General features: G+C 42.7%; 2 protein-coding genes across 4 annotated transcripts; both read left to right on the top strand.

Annotated features, from left to right (window-relative positions):
* Positions 1 to 250: 250 nt before the first annotated feature.
* On the top strand, positions 251 to 2459 carry TCF21 (transcription factor 21). Its single transcript, XM_042895308.1, has 2 exons — positions 251 to 884; positions 1924 to 2459. The coding sequence occupies exons 1-2, from the start codon at positions 435 to 437 to the stop codon at positions 2011 to 2013; spliced, it is 540 nt and encodes a 179-aa protein (XP_042751242.1). The 5' UTR covers positions 251 to 434; the 3' UTR covers positions 2014 to 2459.
* An 11015-nt stretch (positions 2460 to 13474) lies between these two features.
* On the top strand, positions 13475 to 26630 carry TBPL1 (TATA-box binding protein like 1). 3 transcript variants are annotated; one of them, XM_042890360.1, is made up of 7 exons: positions 13475 to 13560; positions 19925 to 20111; positions 20697 to 20779; positions 21905 to 21968; positions 23558 to 23661; positions 23748 to 23842; positions 25401 to 26630. In XM_042890360.1, the coding sequence occupies exons 2-7, from the start codon at positions 19977 to 19979 to the stop codon at positions 25469 to 25471; spliced, it is 552 nt and encodes a 183-aa protein (XP_042746294.1). In that variant the 5' UTR covers positions 13475 to 13560; positions 19925 to 19976; the 3' UTR covers positions 25472 to 26630. The 3 variants fall into 3 exon arrangements, with proteins under 3 accessions (XP_042746294.1, XP_042746278.1, XP_042746286.1); XM_042890344.1 differs by lacking the exon at positions 13475 to 13560 and adding an exon at positions 13628 to 13710; XM_042890352.1 differs by lacking the exon at positions 13475 to 13560 and having other exon boundaries at positions 19801 to 20111.
* Positions 26631 to 26854: the final 224 nt, after the last annotated feature.

Genomic DNA, 26854 nt, shown 5'->3' on the forward strand with positions numbered 1-26854 from the left:
TTACGAAGATTTCAATCCCAGTCCTGAGCTCTCTGCAAGCGCTTGCTGGGATACCTAACTCCCTGTCCTGTGCAAAGGTCTGTGATTGGGGATGTGGTGTGCTCAGCAGGCAGGGCCCCTCCCCTGGGCTGGATCCGCCTCTCCTATCCCCCAGATAAATTACTAGTGTCCTCACTAAATTCCTCAGCTTTCTCTCTCTCCCGCTCACACACACTCACTCACTCCTTCCCTCAAACACAGGCAGAGCAGGGTTGGGGGGCGGGAGGGTGGGGGTCCTCTCTGGACCTGTATCACATCTTAGTGCTGGAGGGGGGAGAGAAGGGGAGGAAAGTGCTGCGCCCCTTCTCTCCTCCACTGCCACCACGTAGGTCTGGGGAGCTCCCCTTCCTCCCCTCCGCCCCCTTTCCCGCCAGCCCTTTGGCATCTTCCAGACCATGTCCACTGGGTCCCTCAGTGATGTGGAAGATCTGCAAGAGGTGGAAATGCTGGAGTGCGATGGCCTGAAAATGGATACTAACAAAGAGTTCGGGGCGTCCAACGAGAGCAACGAGGAGGGATCCAATGGCGAGAATGGCTCCCCTCAGAAAGGGAGAGGGGCCTCGGGAAAGAGGAAGAAGGCTCCCCCCAAGAAGAGCCCTTTAAATGGTGTGAGCCAGGAAGGAAAGCAGGTCCAGAGAAACGCTGCCAACGCCAGGGAGAGAGCAAGGATGAGGGTCCTTAGCAAAGCCTTCTCCAGGCTTAAGACCACCCTGCCCTGGGTGCCCCCAGACACCAAGCTTTCCAAACTGGACACCTTGAGGCTGGCCTCCAGCTACATTGCACACCTGAGGCAAATCCTGGCCAACGACAAATATGAAAATGGCTACATCCACCCAGTCAACCTGGTAAGTCACAGCCCGCCAGGGCCAGACACTCCTGTGTGTGTGAATGGGGAGAGGGGGGTGAGGAGTTGGGACGGGGCATGTCCACGGAGAAACGTTCACATCCTTCTCACAGAGGGTCTGGTGCCTAGCCACAGGGTACGAGGAGTAGTGGAGCACGGGGACAGGCTCCCAGCTGCCTTCCTTTCCTGTATCTCAGGAGCTGAATGTCCCAGTCCCCTCCACTAGTCCCTGCTGTCCCATCCAGAAGTGGCAGCAGAAAGGCAGGAGCATTGTGCCTGAAATGCCTGAGAGAGACAAGCTTTCTACCTTCAGATGGGAAGGTATAAGAATTTGGATAGGGAATGGTATGTTTTAGGAAGGGCTCAGGCAGAGAAAAGACCCAGGATTTACGCAGTCTGTCTGCTTTATCATAAAGTTTCCTGCCATAACAAAACTCAAGCCGCAGTCTTTTAAAGATAGAGCTTTGGAGGCTTTGTGCCCAATTGCTCAGAGTTGCTGGGTCCAGGACATGTCTCACCCCCCCATGTGAACTCACACAGAAGAAATAAATTAATGTTCAAACCCCTCAGAGGGCTGCGTGGCTGCCCCAGAAAGCACTCCCCAGTAGCCCCCCGGGTCTCCCCAGCAGAAACATCTAGTTTCTAGCTGTACATATATATGCAAGGGATGCAAACCAGGGGTGGTCTTCAGCTGCCGGGGTCACCCCATGGGACTCTCTCATGGGACCCGGCTCTCATAGGAAACCCCAGCACTCCAAGCAGCCCCCACGCTGCTCACGACCTGATAACAGCACATAGAGTGCCCAGAGCAGCTCGGCTCAAAGTGAATCAAGCAGTGTGCCTTGCTCCCAAGGTGAGTGCGATTCCCGGAGAGAGCCGGCAGCGGCTGGGAGGCGAGGAAAGAAAATAGGATCCTAGCTGAAGCCGTGCCCCGGTCAAGGCGGTGGATGCCGGGGTTGCCGCTGAGGCTCAATGAGCATCGCGATGTGCCTTTTCATGTATGTAACCCCCTTACCACCCGTGTCTTTTCCTGGCTACAGACCTGGCCTTTTATGGTAGCCGGCAAACCCGAGAGTGACCTGAAAGAAGTGGTGAACACAAACCGCTTGTGCGGCCCGACGGCATCCTGAACCCCCGGCCCCGCCAACACCGGCCCCGTGCGGCCGGGGAGGGGGCACGGGCGCGGGCAGGGCCCCGCTTTGCCCCGCTGCTGCCCCGGGCCCGGGCAGGGAGACGGGAGAGCGCTCTGTCGGCACGGCACCGCGGAGACTGAACGCAGAGACTCCACCCCGGGAGAGCCCGACTCTATTTAACTTTATTGAGTGCGCGTGCAGTCGAGTGTCCTGCAACAACAGCCTTGCTGGTTCAAGAGCTACTAGAGGAAAGGCAGAGATCAAACAAAACCTACAACACATGTATCTTTTGTCTGAGACCTGTGGAATATGTAGATGCCTAGAAAAAAGACTGACTTTGACAGTCATCTCTATGAACTCATTTGCCCTAAAGATATATAGATATATTTTCTTCAAGCAGGTTTTTGCTCTATTTCTGTGAATAAACCTTCCTTTCCATTGAACATGGAGCGGTGTACTTTTCGTTTCCAATTCACAAGGCAGTGGGAGCACCGCACCTGGCTTCCTGCAGTGGGGCGGGGGGTCCAGCCCTACGCCAGGGAGAACGAGTGGGGGGAACAGTTGGTACAGCATCTTCACACTGAACCCCACAAGGAGGGGCAGCTGTGAGCTCGGCAGGGAGAAGGAGAGCAGCGAGAGAAAGAAGCTGCCTTGCCTCTCTTTTTTTGTCGAATAACCGCAAAGCCGCGGGTTTTAACCTTCCTGAGGAACCGGCGTGGGCCTTCCTGCGGGGCTGCCGTGGGAGTGTTGAGCTGGCTTATTGACAGACAGATCAGTGTGGGGCTGAGGATTTTTGTCCAGATTGGGGTGCCAGGGATTTTAGTGCAAACATCTCCCTTCTGTTGCTTAGGGCGCCTGCAGGAGATTGGGCTGAGATAAACAGGAGTGCAGGGTGCTCTCCCTGCACCGGCAACGGCAGTCGGCAGCTGATGCGCCAGATCCCACCGAGCTGTTTAATGTTTCGGGGTTATGACCGCACTGTTTACAAGATGTCTTCAGTTATTTATACTGTTATTATTAGCAGAGGGGCTTTAAATTTCCGCTTCACTTGCTCTTTCGATATTGTCCCCTGGTTCTGTTGGATACCTGGATGCTGGTGGGCGGCAAGTGGACATCTGGGGCTCCCTGTCCACAGGGCCTGCATCTCCCCTAGGTCAACTGAGCAAGGCAGAGTCCTCCTGGCAATTCACATCCATCGGCTGGGTTCACATGTGGGCCATGTTGAATTAGGGCTGGGAGCTGGGAACTATGAATGCATTGCGGACCTTGTTACAGAAAGGGCTGAGGACTGCAGGATAGTCCTAATGGTTTTGAAGGGCGGGCTGTTTAATTTCACTTATTCACAGCTTTATCTCCAGCCTCCACAATTAAAAGCAGACCTTGTCGCCCAGCCTAGCAGTGCACAATTTCACCATCAAGAGCAGGGCTGCGCCAGCTGATACGTAGTTACAGGCAGATGTGCACAGATTTGATGTACTTTAAAGCAAAGGGATCACCTTGAGCAGCCACAGCTCCTGCTTCTGGGAAAAGCAGCTCTGCTTTGCTAAGCACAGCTGAAGAGGTTGGTCCCTGCCGCAGACATTGGCAAAGTCAAGGGAACCTCTGTTCTCTTAACGGGAAAAAGAACAGAGCCCTCTGACCTTAAATGCAGAGCAAATGACTAATGCAGCAAACGCACAAGCACTCTTTGAACCACTAAAGTTAACCGCTGAATCAAAATTAATAATTGAATTAAAACACTCAAAATCTTGACTTGAATTCCTACTAACTAATGCATGCTCTGGCTCATAGCAAGGTGCTGTTTAAATTCAAGAAAGCAGAAACTGAGAGGGATCTGGGATATGCATAACATTAAGAGTTACATTCTAAATTTTCTGATACACGCTTTTCTGCCACGCTGCAATGCTTACTAATCGCAGGCAGCATCCTTGCCACCCTTAGCCACACTCACTGCTCATTGGCCACCTAAAATGCAGCATGAAGAAAGAGTGAAGTGCTCCATGCAATATTGCTCCATGAAATGTGAGGAACACAGCTGTAACCATGTACCAAAAGCTGCAATGTAAGTAGAGCGGAAAGAGGAAGCTGTAGACAGTTATTTCTCTTGTCACTGCTCACTTTACGTAGCACTCTAGGGACTAAAATATTCCTCAAGTACACTCTGTCTTCCTCAATCCTTGCCACTGAACAACAGTTCAGCAACAAAGAAATAGGGAAAAAGCAGCAAACAACAGACAAATGCAACCGGCAATATGCAGAAAGGTAAATAGCGGCTTTACTCAGACAGTAAAACTTTTTATGGCTTTATGTTCACTTTGAAGACAAAGAAAAGATTTTCAGAGATGTGGATGTGGATGGCAGCCCCTGATCACTGCCTGCCTTAGAATGTGAGCGAGGGCACAGCCCAGTGCATGGTATTTACAGCCCCCAGTCATTAGGTGAGTTGAGCATCCTCCCTGCATTAAGTGCAATTTTACAGAAAAATTATTTGCAAATGAAAAAAAAAAAAAAAAGTAAATTTAGTTTGATTGAAGCACTTGATGGTTTTGAAGGGAACTCACAAATGTGTTAAGGAAAGAGAAGGAATGGATATAAATATTAATGTCAATGACTTTAAAGAAATTATTTTGTTTGCTTTCTTTTCTGTACAAAGTGATGTATTTTAATATTTACTGAAATATAATTATTTATACCCTTTTTCCACGTGGAAACAAAGCCGACTCGATTTATCTTTCTCTATCTACATGGATGTACACGCAGCTGCGAGAGTGTCTGTATACATTCCCTCCTAATAATGTTTGAACTCATTGCCTGATTTCAACTGAATTTGACAGAGGTCTCAAAGATAACCAAATTGCTATAATTTTTTGTAAAAACAGTCAGCTAATAGAGAAGAGAAAAAAAAGTCTTTAAATTCTGCAAGTAAAAGAAAGCTTTTGACATGAACCCCTGTCAGATACCAGAGCATCCGCAGCAGAGCGGCAGCTGTAGGTGAAGAGCCAGGCGCCGCTGCCATCACCCACTGCAAGTCTTCAGACAATCGGACAACACTCCTTGCGCACCCGTGTTTTTAAGATAAGAGCCGTCTAAAAACAGTTTAGTCCCATTTAATTTTTAATATTATTATTCTTTTATTTATTTATTTCCTTTTTTTTTTTTAATCCCCGAAAGAAAACCAGTTCCACGGAACTTCTTCATACCCATTTTTCAGTTCAGCGAGGAAGTAGAAAAACCCTTTATTCGCACAGCTGCCTGCAGTGCTCGAGCTGCTGGGCTGGGTGCTCATACTGCACTGCCTGGCATGAGCTTTCACACTCCGCAAGGTCTTTAAGAACAAGTATTTTTCTATCTCTTGCAGAAAATAAATGTTAGGCTTATCTGATTCTCTTTGTGATGGAAATCTGCCAGTAGGAGACTCCAGCATGGCAGGAAACCCCTCTGCAGCCCCAGCGCAATGCCTTGCTGTCCTGGGCACTGATACAGTTGTCAGGTCATGGTTAAAGCTGTGCCCCAAGGTGCACAAAGAGCATACACCATTGAGCTAATTCCTTTAAGTGTTGTTGAGAAAGCAGGTCAAAAATCTCAGTGCACCTTGGAAATCAAAGATACAGAAAATCAGTGTGGTTTATTCCATAGGAAAGCTGGTTTTAATCCTGGGTGTAATGTTGTATTGGTAATTTTATGTCTGTATCTGTCTGGAAATATATGCTTCCCTGTAAATGACTTTTTTTTTTTTTTTTTTTTCAAAAGATAACCTTTTCTGAAACCCCATTGTCATTGTTTTTCATTGCTATTTGTAGTAAAACACAGGCAGAAGACATTAATTAATAGCAAGTAATAAGCAGGCTAATGGATCTAAACTCAAATGCATCTGGTGTGTAAGAAGAGAGTACGAGTTGATAAAAACACAGGGTATTTCTGATTTCTGTCTGGGGATCTGAGTGTAGTTCATCACTCACAGCCTCCCAATAGGGGCAGATTTTCAGAAGAGATTTCAGAGAAATTGAAATCAGCAAACAGCAGAGCACTCTGTAATTTCCACGTATATACACTCACAGAAAAGTGCACATACAGAATCTCTCCCGACAACCAGTGATCCAAATCATCCCTGTTCACTGCAGGTGAACACTGCAGCCCTGTCAAGGCTGTGCTACCTGATCAAACCCACGGGGTATGAGCAACTGAGCACTCACGATTTGGCCACGGGATGCTCTGTGCTCTGAGGCTCAGGGTGCACTATGGGTGGGATGCTGGGATGGGAAGTGGCACAACCAGCAACACCTACTTTTTTTGTTCCCTGTGCTACAAAACAGCTGCTGTGCTATGGCTTGGTGACTTCCTGTAACACTGAGAAGATGTCACAGTTCTGATCTAAAATGTATGCTCCAGAAAGGATGGGAAATACCCATTTGTTACCCTGGCGAGGTTTGCTGTTGGCAGACTCCACAGCCAGCCAAGCTCTGCAAGGACCTGATTTTTCTTCAGGTCACTTTGGACACTGGTGTGTCTGAGCTAGCTGTATAAAAATGACTTTGAGGCCTAGGCATGCAGTAAGCGCATTTTCCAACTGTGGTGTGGACATACCCTAGGGTCACGACAGTCCTGAAATGACGCATTTTCTTGCCTCAGGGTTTTGCCCTTAAACTGAAACTTGTAAACAGACGAAATGGATTTCCAAGCCCATGCGCATGTGTGAACCAAGCTGAACAGTCCTCACGCGGGGAGTGGAAAGATCCAAACCTTCCCGCAAGGAAAACAAAGATCATTAAAAAAAAGCAGGAGAATAAAAAAAACAATGCAAACCCTTCCTTTCTGTACAGTCTAAGAGGCCATTTTCTTTAAGCAAAGAGAAAAAAAACAACACTTATTTACATCCTCAGCTGCTATGTAAACTCTAAGACCATATCCAACTGTAAATATGGATTATCTACACACTCAAGTTTTCTCTCAGTTGTTTACATGCATACTTGAAAAAAAAAACAGAAAAAAGGATAAGAAACATGAGGGCGAAAAAGGGAAGAGCACAGATTCGCTGCAGAAGTAACCTCTGTGCACAGTCAAGAGACTGGAGAAAGGGGAGAAAAAAGCACAGACAGCCCCTCTTCCTCTGGCTGCTGCCGCTTGGTCCTTAGAAGGGATGGGAAAGGCAGAAACTGTGAGCAGCTTCACCACAGCCAGGTGGGGCCAGACCACCAGGAAGATGGAAGCAGAGAATCTGAGAACCACAGCTGCCTTCCCTGGAAGGAACATCTGCAGAGCCTGCATTGGGAGGAGGAGCGGGCACAGCAGTGAGTTCCCAGGGCTGCACTCACAGAAAGCTGTCCCACTGGGCGGCTTCCTGGCAGCACATCTCTCCCCCAGCAGGGATGAAGCAAAGATCATCATGTGTTCACGCAGTCCAAGTGACAGCATGGCTTCTTGCTTCAGCATCCTGTTTCTTGTGATGCTTTTTGACGGCAACCAGAAAGGGAATAGCTTTTCCTCACTGATAACATGCTGTTTTCTTCTTACATAGGCCTTTTTGCCACTGGCACCTCCGAGACAACTGAGTGGAAATTAAGCAGAAGACAGCAGTTACCTTGGAGTGTTTGCTCCAAGGTTTTCTGTAGGAGGTCACTATCATTCTAACGATGGGGGAGGGAAAAAAAGAAAGCAGATTAGAGGCTGGATGAAGGTTGCATGTAAGCTTGGTACAGGTTTAGAAGCAACATTTTTGGCACACAAACTTACGAACAGTTTTAGACACTCTGAAATCACCAGATATCTTTGCTCTTTGAAATCGACATAAATATAGGAATTGGAAGAGCTGTCAGGTTTTATTATCATGTATAAACAGTATCTGGATCAGCAAGTAAAACAGGCCATGGACCATTCTCCAAAAAACCAAGAGTGAGGCAGGTGTCACATATATACACACTGAAGTTTTATTCACTCTCACAAACAGTGAGCACAGTTCCTGGCACACACTATTCCCAAAACATGCTTGAACATCTTCTGGGACAAAGCTAGCCAGACTAAAAGCAGGCCAAGGACCATGCTAACAGTGAAGTATTATTAAAAATAAGCCACACGCCTTCACCATGTTTCATTGATCCATACTATTGTACCCTTAGAAGCTAGAATTATAAAGATCATTGATTCTCTGTTCTCCTCTAACTTGGTTTCTAGATCAGCCTGCTATCTTCTCCAATGGGCTAGAAATTTTTAGTGGGCACTCTCCTTGCTATGTGAGTCTTGTACCTAGTAGTAACAGGCGAGGTAGGCTAGGGGTTATCAGAAGAAAGAGGCCAAGTTCAAGGATGAAGTATGAGATTTAAACAAAACCATATCCAAATTTATTGGATATAATACTTGGAAATAACACAAAACTCCTCCTCATTTGTTCTTCAACTCTAAGCTCTACAGCACTCTTTCCACTTGAGCTGTGTGTTCACAGGTGCTAAGCTTGACATATCAGGAGAAGCTTCTTTACTGAAAGGGTTGTTAAGCACCAGAATAGGCTCTCCAGGGAGGTAGTTGAGACACTAGCTCTGAATGTGTCTAAAAACTATTTGGATGTGGTGCTCAGGGACATGATTTAGCGGAGGGTTGTTAGAGGTAGGGTAGTATGGTTAGGTTGCGGTTGAACCTGATGATCTTTAAGGTCCTTTCCAGCCTGAGCATTCTATGACTCATGATATACTCTCATGTGCTCTTCCATGCCAAGCAGTTCCACTTACACTTCATGTAAAGATCTAAAATGGAGATAATCATCAGCTTAAATGTGCCAAAAGGCTTGAAACAACTAACAGGTGTTAACATCCTTCCTCTGGGGCAGGATGCAAGTCAGCAGGGCCAAAGTAATGCTTTAGGTTGAGTCACAATCTGGGTGAAGTTTTTGCGCCTTCTATGAGCCGGATGCCTGAGGGCTGTACGATGTCATACTCTTGCAAATAAAATTCATTATCACTCCTGAAAAACCCAATAAGCCAACATTAGAAATACAGACACTGAATGCAGGAAGCAGCTTTGTGTAACAGCCAGAGAAGAGTTCTCACTCATACAAGAGCAGGAAGGAACACTTACTCAAGTTCCTGACAGGCATTCATAGGATCTCAATCTGGGCAACAATGTGCTCTTCTTCCAATTATACAATTTTCATCATGTTTCTCTATTATTGTCAACCAAGGCTGCTAAGCATAGTCTACAAGTATTTTCCAGTTGTAGAGGACAAAACTACAGATATGTATTGAATCATTTTAAAGTTTACTAAAGAAAAACCTCATCTTGATCATTCAACTTTTATTTTAGACTATTTCACTATCATTTTTTTTTCATATTATTGTATCAAGTAGCATATCTATGTTACTTGTTATATACACTCATATACTGTATACTTTTTAAATATAAAATGAATAAAAAAATATAAAATCATATATATCATAAAACTTGATGGAACATTTGAGTATTGTGGAGTTGGTTTTAGTGCCACTTATGCCAGGGAGGTAACACTTTAATATAGTACAGTACTAGCAGGAGTTATCATACTGTACATGGACCTCATCATCAGAGAAGTGTGAGAAAACACAGTTTATAATTTCATCTGATAAATGAAGTCCTGGAGCAAGGGATTCCCTCCCTGGCTGATCTCTTGCCACAGGTTTAAGCTCAAGTCCTGCTGGCTGTCAGCTTGGCAGCTTTCTCATAATTAACTTGTAATATCATATGCATTTAGCTCACGGTCATTCCAGAAAATGTCATTTCTATGGAACGTGCAAAATATGGATTGCTCCTAGGTATCTCCTCCTCAGAAACAAATACTTGAATATAGTCTTCTGCATAGAGCTCACAGTTCTAAGCAGCTGCATAACAATCCTAGTCTAGTCTCACTGTGGGCCTCCTCCAGCTCTCTCATCCCACCCTACAAATTTCCCACAGTCTACCTTGCGCTGGATTTTATCTGACTGGAAATGGATCCTGCAAAAATACAGAAATCCAAATAACCATACATTTCCTTTAGGTTGTTGAATTTTTTATTTTTTTTTAATTTATTTTTATTTTTTTACTGACACCTGCAATTACATTTGAATAACAATGTCATAAAATTGCATTCTGCTCACTCCCATTGCTGTAATTACCAAACAAAAATATGTGCAGTGTCTTCATATTGATATTGATGGTCCTAAGCAACCCACAATTCCACATCACAGAACATTCAAGCATAGTAAACAGCCTCCTTACATTTTCATCTCCTCTCTGCTTTCCAAACAATTGACTGAGAAACAAAAGCATAGAAAAATTTAAAATTACATAGCAAGACAGTGGCAGAAATGGCTTCAGTGCCTTATCTGTGAGATGTCAGTACAGCATCTGTGAAGTTAGAGCATGCACTGTTTCTGCAGGTGGGACATCACTAACACCTCACCCACACAGCCACAGAGACTAGAGAGTTGCAAACAGGGATGGAGACCTCAAACACAAGTTAATGGTGAAACTGGCTGGCACCATGCTTACCACGAGTGGCACAGCTAAAGATAATCAGCTTTGTAACTGCACAAGTCTGAAATAAAATGGTATGCACAACTGATGAACTTACACATAAAATCAGACAGTGCCTAATCATCTCATTTGCATTCTATGACACTGTGATCACAACTACTTTCAAAAATTGCATATTTTCCAAGCATATATTTAGAGATGAAATCCTAAACGCATCCCAGCTCAAATGGGGAAAACTCAGGCTGAAAAAGCAGCTGAAACTGTGGCATAGTAAGGGCTCATTTCTTCGTCAGGAGAAATATTACTGTGGTAACAGTTGCCTAAATCCAGAATTCCCGTTTTCAAAAGCGAGTCTCATTTTACCGTCTCCACAGAAATGAAACGGATCCGTTCCAGCAGAAAACCACAGGGTGGCAGTGCTGCTGCGCGCTGGCGTTAGCGCAGCCCCCCCTAACGGGAAGACAAAGCCTGGGTTAACAATCTGTGCAGCCGCTGCAATACTTTCTGTTAGAATCTAAAGTAATTACTTCCGTCAGGTGAACTCAGCAATGAATTTCAATTTTTGAATTTAACGTAGCAGAGGAAAACATTCCAACTGTGAAGATTTTCATACTGTTCCCTCTATCCTAATGAAAGGCATTCCACAATCACTTCACACATTGTTACAGATCCTCAGAAAATTGTCAATCCAGTGTCTCAATTCAATTGTCAATACTGTGCACTATACTCCCATAAATACATGTACAAACACATACATTTCTCACACACAGACTGACGTGTCTTTATGAACTCAACCAGACCATTTTCTTTCAGTAAGGTGCTGTGCCCTCAATTGGCTCCACAGCACCCAAACACAAGTATTCACAAGTTCCCAAACATCACACAGTAGATAATGATAGAACAAGGGGGTGAATGGTTTCTAACTAAAAGAAAAAAGATTTAGATTAGATGATGGGAAAATATTTCACTGAATGGGTGGTGAGGCGTTGGCACTGCTGCCCAAATAAGCTCTGTGCCCCATCCCTGGAGATGCTCAACGTCAGGTTGGATGGGGCCTTGTGCAGCTGAGCTGCTGGGGGCAGCCCTGCCCATGGCAGAGGGTTGGAACTGGGTGGTCTTTGAGATCCCTTTCAATCCAAGCCATTCTATGAGTCTAAGAATCACAGAATGGCCAGGCTTGGAAAGGACCTCAAGGATCATGAATCTCCAACCCCCCTCTGCCACATGCAAGGCCACCAACCTACACATTTAATGCTAAACCAGGCTGCCCAGGGCCCCAACCAACTTGGCCTTGAACACCTCCAAGGACGGGGCATCCACAACCTCTCTGGGCAGCCTGTTCCAGTACCTCATCACTCTCTGGGTAAAGAATTTCCCCCTGATGTCCGACCTAAATCTCCCCTCCCTCAACTTAAAACCATTTCCCCTCGTCCTACACATATCTACCCTTTCAAAGAGTTGATTCCCCTCCCCTCTGTAGGCTCCCTTTAGGTATTGAAAGGCTGCAATGAGGTTGCCCCGCAGCCTTCTTTTCTCCAGGCTGAACAAGCCCAGCTCCCTCAGCCTGTCCTCATAAGGGAGGTACTCCAGTCCCCTGATCATCCTAGTGGCCCTCCTCTGGACCCTCTCCAACAGCTCCGTCTTTTTTGTACTGCGGGCTCCATACTTGGACACAGTATTCCAGATGGGGCCTCACAACAGCAGAGTAGAGGGGGACAATCACCTCCCTGTCCCTGCTGGCCACCCCTCTTTTGATGGACCCCAGGATACCATTTGCCTTCTGAGCCGCAAGAGAACACTGTTGGCTCATATTAAGTTTTTTATCTATCAGGACCCCCGGGTCCTCCTCCACAGGGCTGTTTTCAAGGACCGCTCCTTCCAGCCTGTACGGATGCCTGGGATTCCTCTGGCCCAAGTGCAAAACTTTGCACTTTGCCGTGTTGAACCTCATCAGGTTCACCCAGGCGGGGGGGGAATGGAGCGGGCAGCAGCGCTGCGGAAAGCCCAGGAATGTGTGCTGGGGCTGCAGTGCTGCTGGCACGAGTGCAGCAGGTGAGGTCACCGCACGGTGATGAGCAAGCAATGGACGGCGACATTGCTGTGGGACGGGTGGTGATGTCACCCAGAGAAGGTGAGGACTGGCAACACGGCCGAGCCACGGTTTGTGGCACCTCCGTGTGACGCATTCTGACTGCTTGGTACACGCTGCTTTAACGCAGGCGCGGCAGCCCAGCCCAGCAGTTCGTGCCTGGCCTCCGACTGAGCGTGTGTGCGAGGACTGGAGTGTGGACAGGGCGAGCTTTGGAGCTGAAACGTGCTCTGGGTGCTGCTAGCACAGCTCTCAGACGTCGTCTCAGAGCCACTTTGCTGTACCCTGACTCTGCTGGCAGCAGGCAGCCGGGATATCGCAGAGAGGTGCGTGCAGCAGCGCAGGTAGGCAGCGTGGTAATGCCTCACGCCAGCAGCTGGAGGGGAATACTTGAGAGACCCTTCCCAGGCTGGCCCATGCCCGTGGCGTCTCCTGTCCTCTTCCAGCGTGACACCTGCTGTCACAGCATCTCCTGCTGGTGGAAGCATGGAGGTGGCATTAGATACCTACAGCCCCGTAGACCTGGAGAAGTGGGACAGCGTGGTATGCACCATGGCACACTGCCACCATTTTCTTTCTTCGGGCCCAACGTTCCGCTCAAACACCACGGCCTGGCACTACAGCTTTGTACTATGGAGGATCCCATCAGCACGCTGAAAAACAACGCCTGTCGCAACTGCCTATCGCAATAGTATGCGCCAAGGGCGACCCCTCGCGAGCAAGAGCCCCCTCTCTCCCCCCCACACCTACCCACACACACACACCCCGCACGACACCGGAAGTGCGCCGCAGGCGCAGCCCCCTTCCTCCCCTCCCGCCGCAGCGACTTCCGGTGGCCGCTCTAGCCGGCGTCGCGTCTATGCCCGCGGCGCTGGGGGATGTTTATTGTCGTGGAGCCTCGGCCCGTCATCCGGAACGCCGCCGGGCGCGAGCGGCGGGGCGCCTAGCAACCCTGCCAGCCGCCTCCCGCCCGCACGGTAACGGCTGCCGCGTGCCGCCGGGCCGCGCTCTTCCCCGCCGCCCGCGGGCCGCCGCTTAGCGGGCCCGGCTCCACCGCTAGCCTCTGCCCGAGGGACCCGGCTCCGTCGGGCGGCCGCTGGGAGCCCGCGCCCCTTCCTGCTGCGGGGGTAGGCAGCGCGGCCTTCGGCTTCACCTCCTCGCGTCGGCGCGTTCTCTCCGCTGCCCCTTTCCCTGGCGGGAGTCGGGAGCTCGAGGAAGCCGGAGGGAGGGACGCGGCTCGGCCAGGGGAGCGACCCCTAAAGGGGCGAAGTGCCGAGGGGCGCCCGGGGCGTGCGGTGCGGGGTGGGCTAGCGGGTGGGCGCGAGGCCTTGTGTCCGCGCTTTGTCTGTGCTGTGCTTGGCTGGGAACTCCGGGACGCGGCTCACAGGGGGCGATTGCTGCCTGAGTGCTGCGGCACAGGACGGGCACGTGCCGGGCTCGGCAGCACGGCTAGCAGAGTTCTCTCAGCTGAGGCGGGTAGAAAGGGAACACGCGACGTGCCCTTTATTCTAAGTCGTTCAGGTTTTGTGTTTTTCACACTAGTTTGTCAGTGTGGAACGGCCACCGAGCCTGTTGGGCCAGGCTTTTATTGCACTTCGGACGGTTTTCTACCTGTCTAGCTATTGAGATCGAATTGGTAGTTCTCAACACCTGGAGCTGGGCTATCGCTTGATGCTTTGAGGGAGAAGTGGCACAGAGCTGGATGCAGAGTGATTCTCACTCTGGCTATGAGCAGATTTATTTTGATGGGAAGAACGTGAGGAAAATGGCCTGTTACAAGTTACTCTCTGAAAGCAGGCTTTCTCATCTAGCTCTGTAAGCAGCTTGGCTTTATTTCTGTAGCTGGATTTGTGTTGGAAGACCCTGGGTCTGTGGGCACACAATAGTCTAACTCAAAAGAATTCAAAGCAGAATGGGAAATTTGTGTCCTACTTGCTCCTGGCATTGCAGGTATAATGGTTTTTTGTGTTGTTCTTCTTGGACAAATGTCCACTTCAGCTATTTTTGCACATATTTGTAAAATTTCTCCCAAGCTGTATGTGCTTTGGTTCCATAGGAAACAGTCATGCAACTGTAAATCTCAGAAGTTGGAAAGAGCTAGTCTGAAGGTAATGATCCCTTTTAGAACAATTTAACTTGCCACAGGAGGCAATAAAAAATGAAAGTACATGCCTCTGGCTCTGACACTTAGAAAGCTGATTGAGTCAGAGGGTTCCTGGACAGACAGTAGCAGTATTGCTCTCATTTCTTGGGAGTCGTCCACCGATCGCTGTGATAGTGTTGTATTCCAGGATTCAAGCAGACCTCAGGTCTGTCAGCTCTTGTTCGTACGGACCTGCTTCCCCATGGCCCGAACGCGAACAGGAGGATGGAATTAATTATCTCCTGGATCCCATTAGGATTTATGTTTTGTGTTCTTCATTCTCACCTGGACTCTTTTGATAACTTAGTCAAAAATGCTTTTCAAGCTATTTATTGGAATGCCAGCAGCAACAGTGGTATGTTCCACTGGGAACGCTGTCCACTGGGCTGTTGGAACAGGTTTTGGAATTGGTTGGCAAAGCGCTTAGGTTAAAAATAACCAGTACAAGTTGCTTGTCCTTCTGCTGGTGTGACAGATATGTTCATAAAGCTTTTCTGATGTTAGCATCACCGTTGTTAGGTACCCATCATCTACCTTCATAACTCTGAGTTTCTCAGCTTAAAGGTAGCCAAAAGCTTAAAATAGTACTTTGTTTATATACCCTTTCCCTAGTGACTTTTCTTTCTCTTTGATAATGACAGTGGTGTTGGTTTGGAATTTTTTTTGGAAGTCAGAGCAAGCTGGCTTTTTTTAGATTGCAAGATTTCAGTGCAGGGTGTGTTTCTCTGTGTGTGTTTATATAGTTTCAAAAATAGTATGGCCTTGATCCTAATTGAGGATGTATGGGTAATGCTTTGTCCAAGAATTGCAGTGTGCAATCCTTTTCTCTCTCCTTCCTTCAAAATGTTCTTACTCTAAAGTGGGAAGTTTCTCTAGTTTCAGGGTAGAATGCACTACTTCTTAGAACCAAATATTCTTAGGATTAGTTTTTATTGTTCTTATTTTGAGGTTCTTTGCTTGATCTATTTGCTTTTCCTCCTCCTTTTTTTTTTTTTTTTTTTCCCTTAATGACAGTATTCTATTGGTTTCCCTGACATCCGTGTTTAAAAGAGAGAACAAGCTTTCAAAATGTCTATGATAAAATAGAATAATACAAACTTTTGTGAAGATGCATTTATGTATCTTTTCTCTCTTGGTGTGGATTCTGTTACATTCATACAAGAAAATTTGAATTCAAATATGTTACTTGTTACTTGCTCTGGAGAAAGCTGAATGAAGTGTACAATACAAAAGTAAAGCTGTGTGTGTAGAAAAGTAAATGATTTTATCTTCTGTTTTAGCCTGTTACTAAATTAGCAGTGGCTGGCAGAACATACTTTTGAAATGGGATTTAAGCTGCCAAAAGTTTAAGGTTCAGATGAGAGAACTTTTGGGTGATATTAATCAGGAGAACATAAATTGAGCTCAGTGAAATCAACTTGGAATTTGTGAACCCTAAACAGGAAAGAACCAGATGTTAAGTTTTTACTCAGTTTTACTCACTTTACTGCTCTGCAAATATAAGTGCATAAATACAGGATAGTAAAAGGCACATACATAAGGCTGTTCCTTAATATCAAAATGTCTTTCTAAAAGCATGACAAGATTATTTTTCCTAGTTTGCAGATACGAAACAGAAATGTAGAAATTCAATTTGGAAAATAAGAGAATGGATCAGAGCTACCCATAAGGGATCATAGAACATCTTGGGTTAGAAGGGACCTTAGGGATCATCTGCTTCCAACCCTCCTGTTGTTAGCAGGGCTGGCACAAGATCAGGCTGCCTGAGGCCCCATCCAACCTGGCCTTGAATGGGATGCAGTAGGGTGCATCAATAATCAGAGATGAGAAGGGAAAACTTGGGAAGAGGAGCATCAAAGCATTGGTTACAACTGTGTGTTCCAGCTGGTTGTGCTACTGGAGAGAAACAGAAGAAAGAACAGGGTTTTTTTTTTTTTTTTTTTTTTTTTTTTTTTTTTTTGTTTGTTTTTTTTTTGTTTTTTTAATGAACCTTCTTACACTATTTTTTGTAAAGGTGGTTTGGGGTGTTTTTATGTGGTGCATATATTAGTATTTCTTTAAATCATTAATTTCTGTTGAAGTGGTTGCTGTGCATTTGGATTTCTTTAAGACTTCCTGAAGAAGGAGCACGTCTTTTTCTGAACATTTTTTTCTTTGTTGCTGATACAGCGTGAGACATCAAAATGAACACCTGAGGCAGAGCTTGTAGCAGGTTATGCTCACTGTTCAGCAGAAGCATCCAAGTATAGAAGCAGCTTGTTTCATCTAGTAATTCTAAACCATGCCTTGGAAGAGGTTGGTGCTGTATTTATGTGCTAAATGAGAATGGACATACTGAATTTGAAATTGTCCACACTCAGATTTTGAAGGAATTTGGGTGGTATTTGCAGCAGCAAATGCAGTCATCTTAGTGCAAATGGAGAAATGTCATAGCGAATATTTGAAATGTTCAGCATTTGAGTGAAGTGTTTCAGTGATCTTCTTTTGGTAGATCAGATAATGCTACAGTCACAAAAAGGCAGTTTTTCAATTCTTATGCTGTGTTTACATAACTGCTTTTATGAAAAATTCTGTCACTTTTTAACTGAATGTTGCAAACCACAGTCTAGAATATTAGCTACAGCTCAAATTAGATTACAGATTTAAAAAGGTCCTCCCTATATATCTGTTGTCTTGAGCTTTCAGAATGTGGCTAATGAAAATGGGGGTATGGTACCCTAATATCTTACGATTTTTCTCCCTTAAAACTCATTGAAGTAACTTGTACACCTAACCAAGATACATCGTAGTTTCTGAAAACCTTCTTACAGACAGTTCCACAACATTTTAACACTGAGATTTTTCCTGTAAATTTCCCTTTAGTGATAGATCTTTTCCTTTTAAGATGTGATTTTCATGTCTCTCAATTGCTATTTTCTTTTTTTTTTTTTTTTTTTTTTTTTTTTTTTTTTTTGTCCTTAAAGCTTTTCTCCTAGGTTCTATTTAAGACAAACTGCCAGTGTTTCATGGGGATATTCTCATACAGTGTTATAGTTTGCTTAGCAGTTAGGAACCTTTTCATCTGCATGATGGCATTATTCTTACAGACTGTGGAGATTGAATGTGCCAGTAGGAACATGGTGAAATCTGGGAGACAGTGTCCATTGCAGCTATCTTCTTTGCCTAGCATTAGTTCCTGGGTTCCAGTAAGTGATCTCAGCAAAAGTCAGGACATGGAGCCAGGATGGAAAACAAATGCCTCTCTCAGGATGCCATGGCTTCCAGCTCCTCTCTCTACGCTGTCCCTGCCTGCGTGCTGTTCAAAATCTGCACATGTGCTATCTTTGGATCCAGTGCCATAAATTGCTAACCCAATCTGTAGTAGTCCAGCAAAACCAGATGGAACAAGTCATTTGTAACTACATAGGATTCATATAATTTTGAATTAAAAAAAAAAAAAAAAAAAAAAAAAGATCTGGGAATACTAATTAGTAACTGTTTGTTCTCTGCCTTCTCTCCCCCACACATTGCCTTTGGTTTCCTCCCTATCTTGCCATTTCTTCATCGATTTCTGTGTTAGTCACCTGCCTCTCCTTTTCTTATATTGGACAAACCAATAATTATAGAATAATTCTTTTAGCTGGGAGCCAGCTGCTCAATAGGAGAAGGTGACTGTCACAGCAGTTTATCACGTGCATTACACACATCTGCACTGTACATTATTCTGTGTTGGCAGTGAGTTTTATTATGACGTTTAGGAAGGTGGAAATAATGATAAATATAATCCATAATAACATTGGTAAGTTTGTGTCTTGTAGATTTGATACATAAACCAAAAGATTTATAAGATTATAAATGTGCATTGCATTGTGTTATGTGTATGGGTGTTTTTGATACGTAGTCTTCTGCTTTTTCGATGGCAGTGACTGCATAGAGCATGTTGCGTATCTGACAGTTTCTTTGATTTTGGCCTTTGCTTTCTATAGGGATTCATTTGGGGTGAAATTTTACTAACATTTTAGATGAGTGGCACAAGAGCTATCTGGGGTACTATTGCCTCTAACCCTCAGGCTGCTCTGTGCTTAACCTCATTCTCCTGGATGAGAACTAACATTTTTACATTCTTATACAAAGAAAAATTCCTTAATAAGCTCTGATATTTTTGTATATTAGTCCTTTTCACTTTATACCAATGTTCTTGCTCTTTATTTCCCCCACCTTTTTCGAAAAGGTGGAATTCCACTTCATCTGGAATTTATGTGAAATGCCAGCCATCTTGGCTTTGGTGTGCTTACAGAAGCGATGCCATCAGTTGCAGGATGGCATTGAGCAATATGCCTGCCCCTGTCTCACAGTCTTCTTCTAGTCAAAGTGTTTGGTAGGAGCATCACCCTTGGCATGCATAGGCAGACTGAGCAGTTCCTTGCTGTGTTAGGTTTGCTGTGTTGTGTGCTGGGTGGCTGTCCTGTACCTTCATAGTAACACTCATGCTGTTCCTTAGAAACATTTGATTTTTCTGTGTGCATAGCGTATGCTTGTTCTGTGTCATTCCTGTGGCAGAGCAAAAGGGGATTAGAGGCTCCTATGTCTCATGGCCTGTTGCTGCCATCAGGATAGTTTGTATAGTTCACCCGATGCTCTTACATTTGGAGAGTTTAGCCTAGAATGCTGGGGGAGAAGTGGGTAAACTTTGGTTGCAGACTGTCTGCAGGCTGTAGTGTGTGTAACTTCTGAGTTTCAGTTACTCAGCAGGCTCATCCATTTCAATACAAATGATAAGCTGTTCAGAATTATCAATGTAAGCAGTGAGAGAAATGCATTTTCCCGAGGCGTCTAGTGACATCGTCAACTCATTCCTCAGCTCATTTCTCATTTATCCTTTGAAGCTATGGAAAATGTTTTAATAAGCTTTGCAGTGTCCTAATATAGTTGCTAAGAGCTGTAACATATTTAACCAGTAGATTTAAAAATGAAGTACATACATTTTATGTCTGTTAAGTCTGGCAACGTGGCTTCAAACAAGCAGCCTCCTATTTTATAGTGCACAGGATGCAGACATCCCTCCCCCCCCCCCTCCCCCCCCACACACAGTAAACTTAAATGAGTCAGACTGTAGTCACTTCTGCTTCTTGTCTCATTTAAGGGATGAGTGTATACAAAAACAGTGTTAATAGACAGTTTTCTACTGGTATGCTTAATTTTGTTGTTTTCATTCTCAGGATGTGATCTTCATGGTGAACTGGTGTGAGAACTGAGTTGTAAATCACCCCAATGGATGCAGACAGTGATGTTGCATTGGACATTTTAATCACAAATGTAGTGTGTGTTTTTAGAACAAGATGTCATTTAAACTTGAGAAAGATTGCATTAGAGGGAGCAAATGTGATATACAAGCGTGATGTTGGGGTAAGAGATTTAATGTAACACAGTTATCTGTTTTTATATATATGTTCCTTAAGCTAAAACTTCATGTATCTGATATCCACGTATGATGGATAGAGAAATTTTATTTCTGTAGTTATGCAGAATGCTTAACAAGTCATGTCAAATGCTAAGCCTGTTTATTAAGATATCTGATGAGACCTCCTATGCATTCGGATCTAGTTTGTCTCCTCCAAATTCGATTTTCTTTTCTCAGAAAATTTATCCTGATAAGGAATTAGCAGTATGATAGTTGAGATAATAATAACAATAATAATAATAATAATAATAATGGTGCTGTGGCTTTCAGCTTTTTTTTTTTTTTTTTTTTTTTTTTTTTTAAGGGGAGAGTAACTTTCAATCTGTTGTGTTAAAATTGAACGGCTAATTCGGTGCATGTTTATTTAGCTCTTCTCAGGAGCTTATTTTGTAATTGCTGAAAGAGATGAAAGGAACGGTTCAAGACTTACAAAAAATAAAGAGAATATTATTAGTGTAAGTTTTTTTTTTTTTTTCCTTAGTATGAAATTGAACTAATTCCCAATGCTTCGCTTTCATTTTCCTTTTCAGAAAGTATTAATGAAACTTAGAAAACCTAGGATTACAGCCACAATTTGGTCCTCAGGAAAAGTTATTTGCACAGGAGCCACAAGGTGAGTTCATGAAAATCTTTTCTGTGGATGAAATTGATGTGTATTTTAAAACATAATGTTACAGATGAGGAAGTTAGCAAGAGGCAGTGCTTGCTACTGTTAATATTCCGTCACATTGTATCACATTCTTGCCAACTAAGCATTTGGGAGGAATTTATCTATGCAGTGTCTGCCTTGGACCAAATTGAAATCTTAAGAAACTTCATTTCAGCCTTCTGGAAGAGCAGTTGGAAAAACTACTTTATGAAAAAAAAAATCCTAGTGATTTCTCTTGAAAACTCTCTAAGATATATATATATATATATATATATTGTTGTTGTTGTTGTTTTAAGCCAGAACTTGAAATCTAGAAAGGGATGATGTTTTTTAAGGAATGTCTTTTATTACTACATGAAAACCTACCTGAATTTAATTAGGTTATATACTACTGAGGGACTGAAAAGAAGCAAGAGCAAATTTAATTCAGATACAGGAACTCACTGAACCCATTAAGGCTCATTAGGCTAAGTTCCTCTTGAGATGTGTCCACACTGTGGATAAGATACAATGATAAATCTGTATGCTTTTTGTGTATGTTCTCCATCTCAAAATGGAGAATGTTTGGTCAGTACTACCATTCAAATGATAGAGTTGTTTTTTTTTTTTTTCCTCTCACCCTGCACACCATGTAACTGTATGGTGAGCTTTTCTCCTAAACTTTATGTTGTGCTTTCTACTAGTAGGAATGTTAAACGCTGCATTCTTTTCTATACCTCCAGGCAAGTTAACACACCCATTGTAAAGGAGAGAGGGATGAAAAGTAACCACCAAGTCAGGATGGCCAAATTCAGGCTGCTTGTGGTCATATTTGTCTCTTAGGAGCATTTATGTTTGATCAAAGTATGACTTCCACTGCAGCTCCTACTGACTCGAACTGAGCGGTGAAATAGAATTCTTTATACCATATTTGAAGACTGAATATCTAGACAGTGAAAATAGAATTTGATATGTACAGCTGGATGAAATAAACAGCTGTCCACGTGATCACACTTCATGCTTGCATAATGGTTTTATACTCTGATTATCTACGTAGTATGTGTGAACATAAATATATACTCTATTAATGCTAGATTGTCTGCTTTACAGTGAAGAAGAAGCTAAATTTGGTGCCAGACGATTAGCTCGTTGTCTACAGAAACTAGGTTTTCAGGTAATTCTAATGAAAATGGAATTGTGTGACTTAAGCAATGCTGGTAAACACTGTTTTTGGAAAAAAAAAAAATATGAGGGAACTTAACAATCCGGCAACCAGCATGTTTTCACTCAGATGCCCCTTTTGTTACAGAATACATTTTCCAGATGCTATCAAAGAGAATCTGTCTTACTTAGTGGATTTGAGTTTCATTTGGCAGCTTAGAATTGTGCTTTTTCTCTGGCTAATGAACAGTATTTGTTAAATGAACCACCCCCAATTGTTTCTTGAATCTTACAATGTATTTTTCTGTTCATTTGGAAGAAGTGCTGAAATGTATAAACCAAGCTGTCATTTGAAGACTATTTCCTTCATTTATGGTGGAACAGCAAATGCATGTCTATCTTGTTTAGGGCACATTTTAGCCCTGTTAATTGCAGTGGAGGGAAATGCTGCTGTGTTGAGATTGCACAGCTGAAACTAAGTCAAATGAAAAAGTCAGGGCATGAAGCTCCTCTTTTTTATTTGAATTACAGTTACTAGTCAAAAATACTCCTTCAACTGTGTTCTAAGGGTTATGAATGACTCAGAGTATGAAAATGTATTTTAAAACTTCCTGATAGCCAGTTGTGCTGTTTATCCACAATCTGTGTTTACCGACAGGCTATCCCATTCAGGCTGTATTCAACCCAAGCAGAAGTTAGGCAATTTTATTGCTAATGTATACATTAGAACCAGGCTCTAAAAGCTAGAGCGGAACATTGGATTATTGGGAGATGAACGGTGCCTCCAGTGTAGGTGCACAAAGTTTTATAATAAAGTGAGTGGTTTAAGTGGAATGTACTTTAAGGTTTGAAGTAACAGTTAACTTTTTTGTAAGGTTTTTTGCCTCCACTCATACTTAAAAGTTTTGACTGAGGAATGATCACTTTCTGTTCAATTTGTTTCAAATACACTGAAATATTCTCCAGTGATCTTACTGATACTGACTATTGATCATTGCACTTGTTTAGGTATTGTCTGTTGACTACTTTAATGTAGAATATCCATGAATGGAGAATTACAATGTCAGTGGTCTGTGCTAGGTTGCAGAAGGTCGAAGACTGTAAAGAAGAGGTTGCCAGAGCGGAGATTTGAAATGAAGAAATTTTTGTCTTTTCTTATTCCTACCTTTAATAAAATCATTTATAGCAATGAAACACTAAAGACACTTTTCCATATTGCAAAGAATTCTTGTAACAATGAAACTTTTTTTTTTTTGCTTACTTTAATGTCTCATGAATTATTTTAGTTTGCTTTCAAATTTGATGTGTTTAGGATAGCGATGAGTTGTTCCTGCATCTCATTCTTAAAGTAAATTGTACTAAAACCACATAGTAGAACTGTGAAATACCTAGTTCAACAACTACTATACTATAGAAGGATAAAGTAAATGATTTGAATCCATTAAGTACTCTTTAAACTCTTATCAGAAATGCATTAATCACATTGATCGAAATACTATTAGCTAGTATTCTTATAGTACTCGTTTAAGATTTTTTGCAATGCATACATCTCTGCTTCTTTGAATTGAATTTTTAATGACTCTTTCCTTTCTTTTTAAAAAGGTAATTTTCACAGATTTTAAAGTTGTGAATGTTTTAGCAGTGTGCAACATGCCCTTTGAGATCAGATTGCCAGAATTTACGAAGAATAACAGACCTCATGCTAGGTACGGTAGGATTTTAAAGAGCAACAGTGCTTGTGTACCTCTTAAGCTTTTCATTTTGAGTTTTGACCTCTTATTTTGTTTTCTAGTTATGAACCAGAACTTCATCCTGCTGTGTGCTACAGAATAAAAACTCTCAGAGCTACCTTACAGATTTTTTCAACTGGCAGTATCACAGTTACAGGTATTTTGATGCCATAAATATTTAACTCGTTGGGAATATTTAACTTCAGGGACGGTTAGTTAGGAAAAGATGATGTTCAAAATAGTCAAAAGATATGTTGAGTAGATGGAGTGGATTTTGTTTCCCAGTGCTTTCATCTAAATTGTTTCAGAGCCAAATTCCAGAGGAGTTACGTAGAAGATGTTATGATTGATAGGCTTAAAAATTACCTTGAGTGGACAAGGTCTGGGGGCTTCATTTGTTTGTATTTTATTTTTTCCTTTTTTTTTTTTTTTAAATCTTCATAATACTGTAAGCTACACTGAAGCATGTATTCTGAACTGGTTAAACTAGAAATTAGATTTAAGATAAATTGGAAGCTTGAGCTTCCCTGAAGTCTTAGAAGACTCAGTACATCACATCATCTTCTTAATGAGATGTAGCCTTTCTGTAAGTTTGTGTCTACTCAGTGCTGCTTCCTGAAGGCTGTCTCTTGAGCTTGTGTTTGTACAGTAGCAGACAACTTAGAGAAAGGTGCAGCATCTGTCTAGAAGGTGGAGAATATTATAGGCTTTTACCTAAGCTTAAGTGAACATTTAAATTCAGTTTGAAAACAAGAATAATCCTGGTCCTCTCCATTTTCTTCCTAACTTAGCACGTGAGTTAAAACAGTATTTCCCAGATTACATAAATAAGGTGTAGCCAGTTATTTGTGATTTTGGGGAGCCATTTTGAATGGTTCTTTCTACTTGAGGTTAACTTCTGAAGTCCAAAAGGAGAGTAAAAAGAAATTGCGTTCTTAGGCATTGAAGCACTTGAGAAATAGCTGATTTCATTTATCATGCATCACCAAACTTCTATCCAGGATGAATTTCTTTTGGCATGTGCATTGCTTGTTCATTTATGACCTCAAATGTTTGTTGTGAAAAGAATCTAGTTCCATTAAAACGCACTGGTAGTTCGTTTTCTTTCCTCAAATGTTGATAAATCAGATACCCTACAGCTGCTTCATCCTGAGATAATAATCACTCTCTGGCTTGCAGATGTTCTGAGATGAATGTTTGGAGCTATTTGCAAAATCAAGATTGAAAAGTTTTCAAAGATAAATTCGCTTGAAACATACTTAAATTAAATGCAGCATTATTTAGCATTAATTTTTGTTGGTGGCTATTTAAAAGAAGAATTAAGTGTGGCTAGCTCATACAAATCTGGGTAGTGCAAATTCCTAGAAGAGTAGTGTAAGTAAAATTATTTCCTTTATTTCTGACACTCAGCTACTCCAATCTTCCCTGGGCTGACTGATTAAGAAATATGAAACTTGTAAGGAAATCAATAGTGTTTATTTGTACTCTAGCCATTGGCCAGAGTGGAACATCTTACAGCATCCACATTAGAGTCTTTCTCTTGTAAGTAGAAGTGATGGGAGGAAAATACTCTTAATTTGGGAGAAATTGTTCTTGTTTACAAACTAAAGTTATGGTAGCTAAAATTGTTAAAGACAGTTGTTTTAATTCATGATGGTCTGATTTATTTCTCTTCCTATTGCTTTTTTTTTTCTCCTTGTTTTAATATATCTCAGGGCCAAACGTAAAGGCTGTCGCCAGTGCTGTGGAGCAGATTTACCCCTTCGTGTTTGAAAGCAGAAAATAAGTTTTATAACTCACCACTTGATGGTTAGGTTCCCTAACCAAGCACCTTTAAAGACTGCTGCACATTGGACTAAAAGCAAAAAGGAAAACTGGACCAACTATAGCAGAGGAATACAGACTTTTTTTCTTGTTCATGGCCACAGTATAAACTCCAGTCCTTTTGGATTTTACTCTTAACAGTGCTGTATTGTAAAAACAGAAGTTTACAAGATATGAAATTGCTGCTTTTAAAAAGACATTCTATTTATTTTTGCAGTAATTTCTGTGTATTCATAAGCAAAGCTGTCACGATGTGCACTACCTTAAAAACTTTTTTTTTTTAGTTTGAGCTTGTGTTTTATTTGTGAATAGTCTTTTACATTTTTGTATGCTGAATATTGGGCACCAAAGAAGCTGTAAAAGTTATCTTTTTCACCTGATGAATGTGCACAAATAAAAGTTTGGAAAATATTTCTCTTCATACCTGTTCTGTTATATTCCTTTCCTTTTTCTATTACATTAAAATTGTATAGTTGCAAATTAATTTGAAACAATGTAAGATAGTCTTTTGCTGATAACTTCTGTTTCTATTTGTAGTATGTGTAAAATTTTGTGTGTGGGTTAGATCAAAATCTATAGTAGTTACATATGTTTATCTGAGGATGAAATTTGGTTTGTTCCCAGTTCGCTTAACTACATGCCAGATCAAGTATTTTCTTGCTGTTAAAAGACGACATTTCTAAATAATTGAAGTCTACAACTGGTGTTTTGCTGTAGATGTTGAGGAAATCTTACCAACTAAAGAAGCTACCATGGAAAAATCAACCACCTTGTTCACTTACTGGATACGAAAGGAAACAAAAGTTACTATGTGAGCTTCAGTGTTTTGGAAAGCATTGTTACCCTTGGACTCAAGGAGACTAATCCAGTCCCAGCCTATTGCTTGATGACAAACATAGGCCTTTCCCACACTCAAGTTACTGTATAATATTTTCATGACAGGAGGTTGCCAACAAGCAATGAAGCTTGATTCTGGCATGTATTATTATAGGTATGAATCTTGGACATGGAAGCCAGTAGATGTTTCAATAAGTGCACATTTGAAGCAAAAGAGAGGTGAATGCTTAAAAGAAACTGCAAATGCTACTTTTAAAAAATTAAAATAAATATGTATAAATGTATGTATGTCTTTTTTCCCTGAATGAAGACATTTAACACTACAGCTTGTGCTGCAAGTAATATGTGATCGTGTGGGTCCTGCAAACTGAACAATTAACTGTTATTATACTAGCAGACACCTTGTGTTGTGGAAGGAAACCGGCAGAATATCCTGAAAAAGTAAATGCCTAGTATAATGCATACTGTCTGAGGGGTGGTATAGAAGTTGGGTATCTGCTGCATCTCC

Source organism: Lagopus leucura, unplaced genomic scaffold (genome assembly GCF_019238085.1).
Source record: "Lagopus leucura isolate 7727_CA_CO unplaced genomic scaffold, USGS_WTPT01 Super-Scaffold_73, whole genome shotgun sequence".
NCBI classification, from domain to species: Eukaryota; Metazoa; Chordata; class Aves; order Galliformes; family Phasianidae; genus Lagopus; species Lagopus leucura.

Coding starts and splice junctions, on each gene's coding strand:
- TCF21 (XM_042895308.1), top strand. CDS start 435: ATGTCCACTGGGTCCCTCAGTGATGTGGAAGATCTGCAAGAGGTGGAA. Junction 885..1,923: donor ACATCCACCCAGTCAACCTG/GTAAGTCACAGC, acceptor TCCTGGCTACAG/ACCTGGCCTTTTATGGTAGC.
- TBPL1 (XM_042890360.1), top strand. CDS start 19,977: ATGGATGCAGACAGTGATGTTGCATTGGACATTTTAATCACAAATGTA. Junction 20,112..20,696: donor TATACAAGCGTGATGTTGGG/GTAAGAGATTTA, acceptor TTTCCTTTTCAG/AAAGTATTAATGAAACTTAG. Junction 23,843..25,400: donor TGGCAGTATCACAGTTACAG/GTATTTTGATGC, acceptor AATATATCTCAG/GGCCAAACGTAAAGGCTGTC.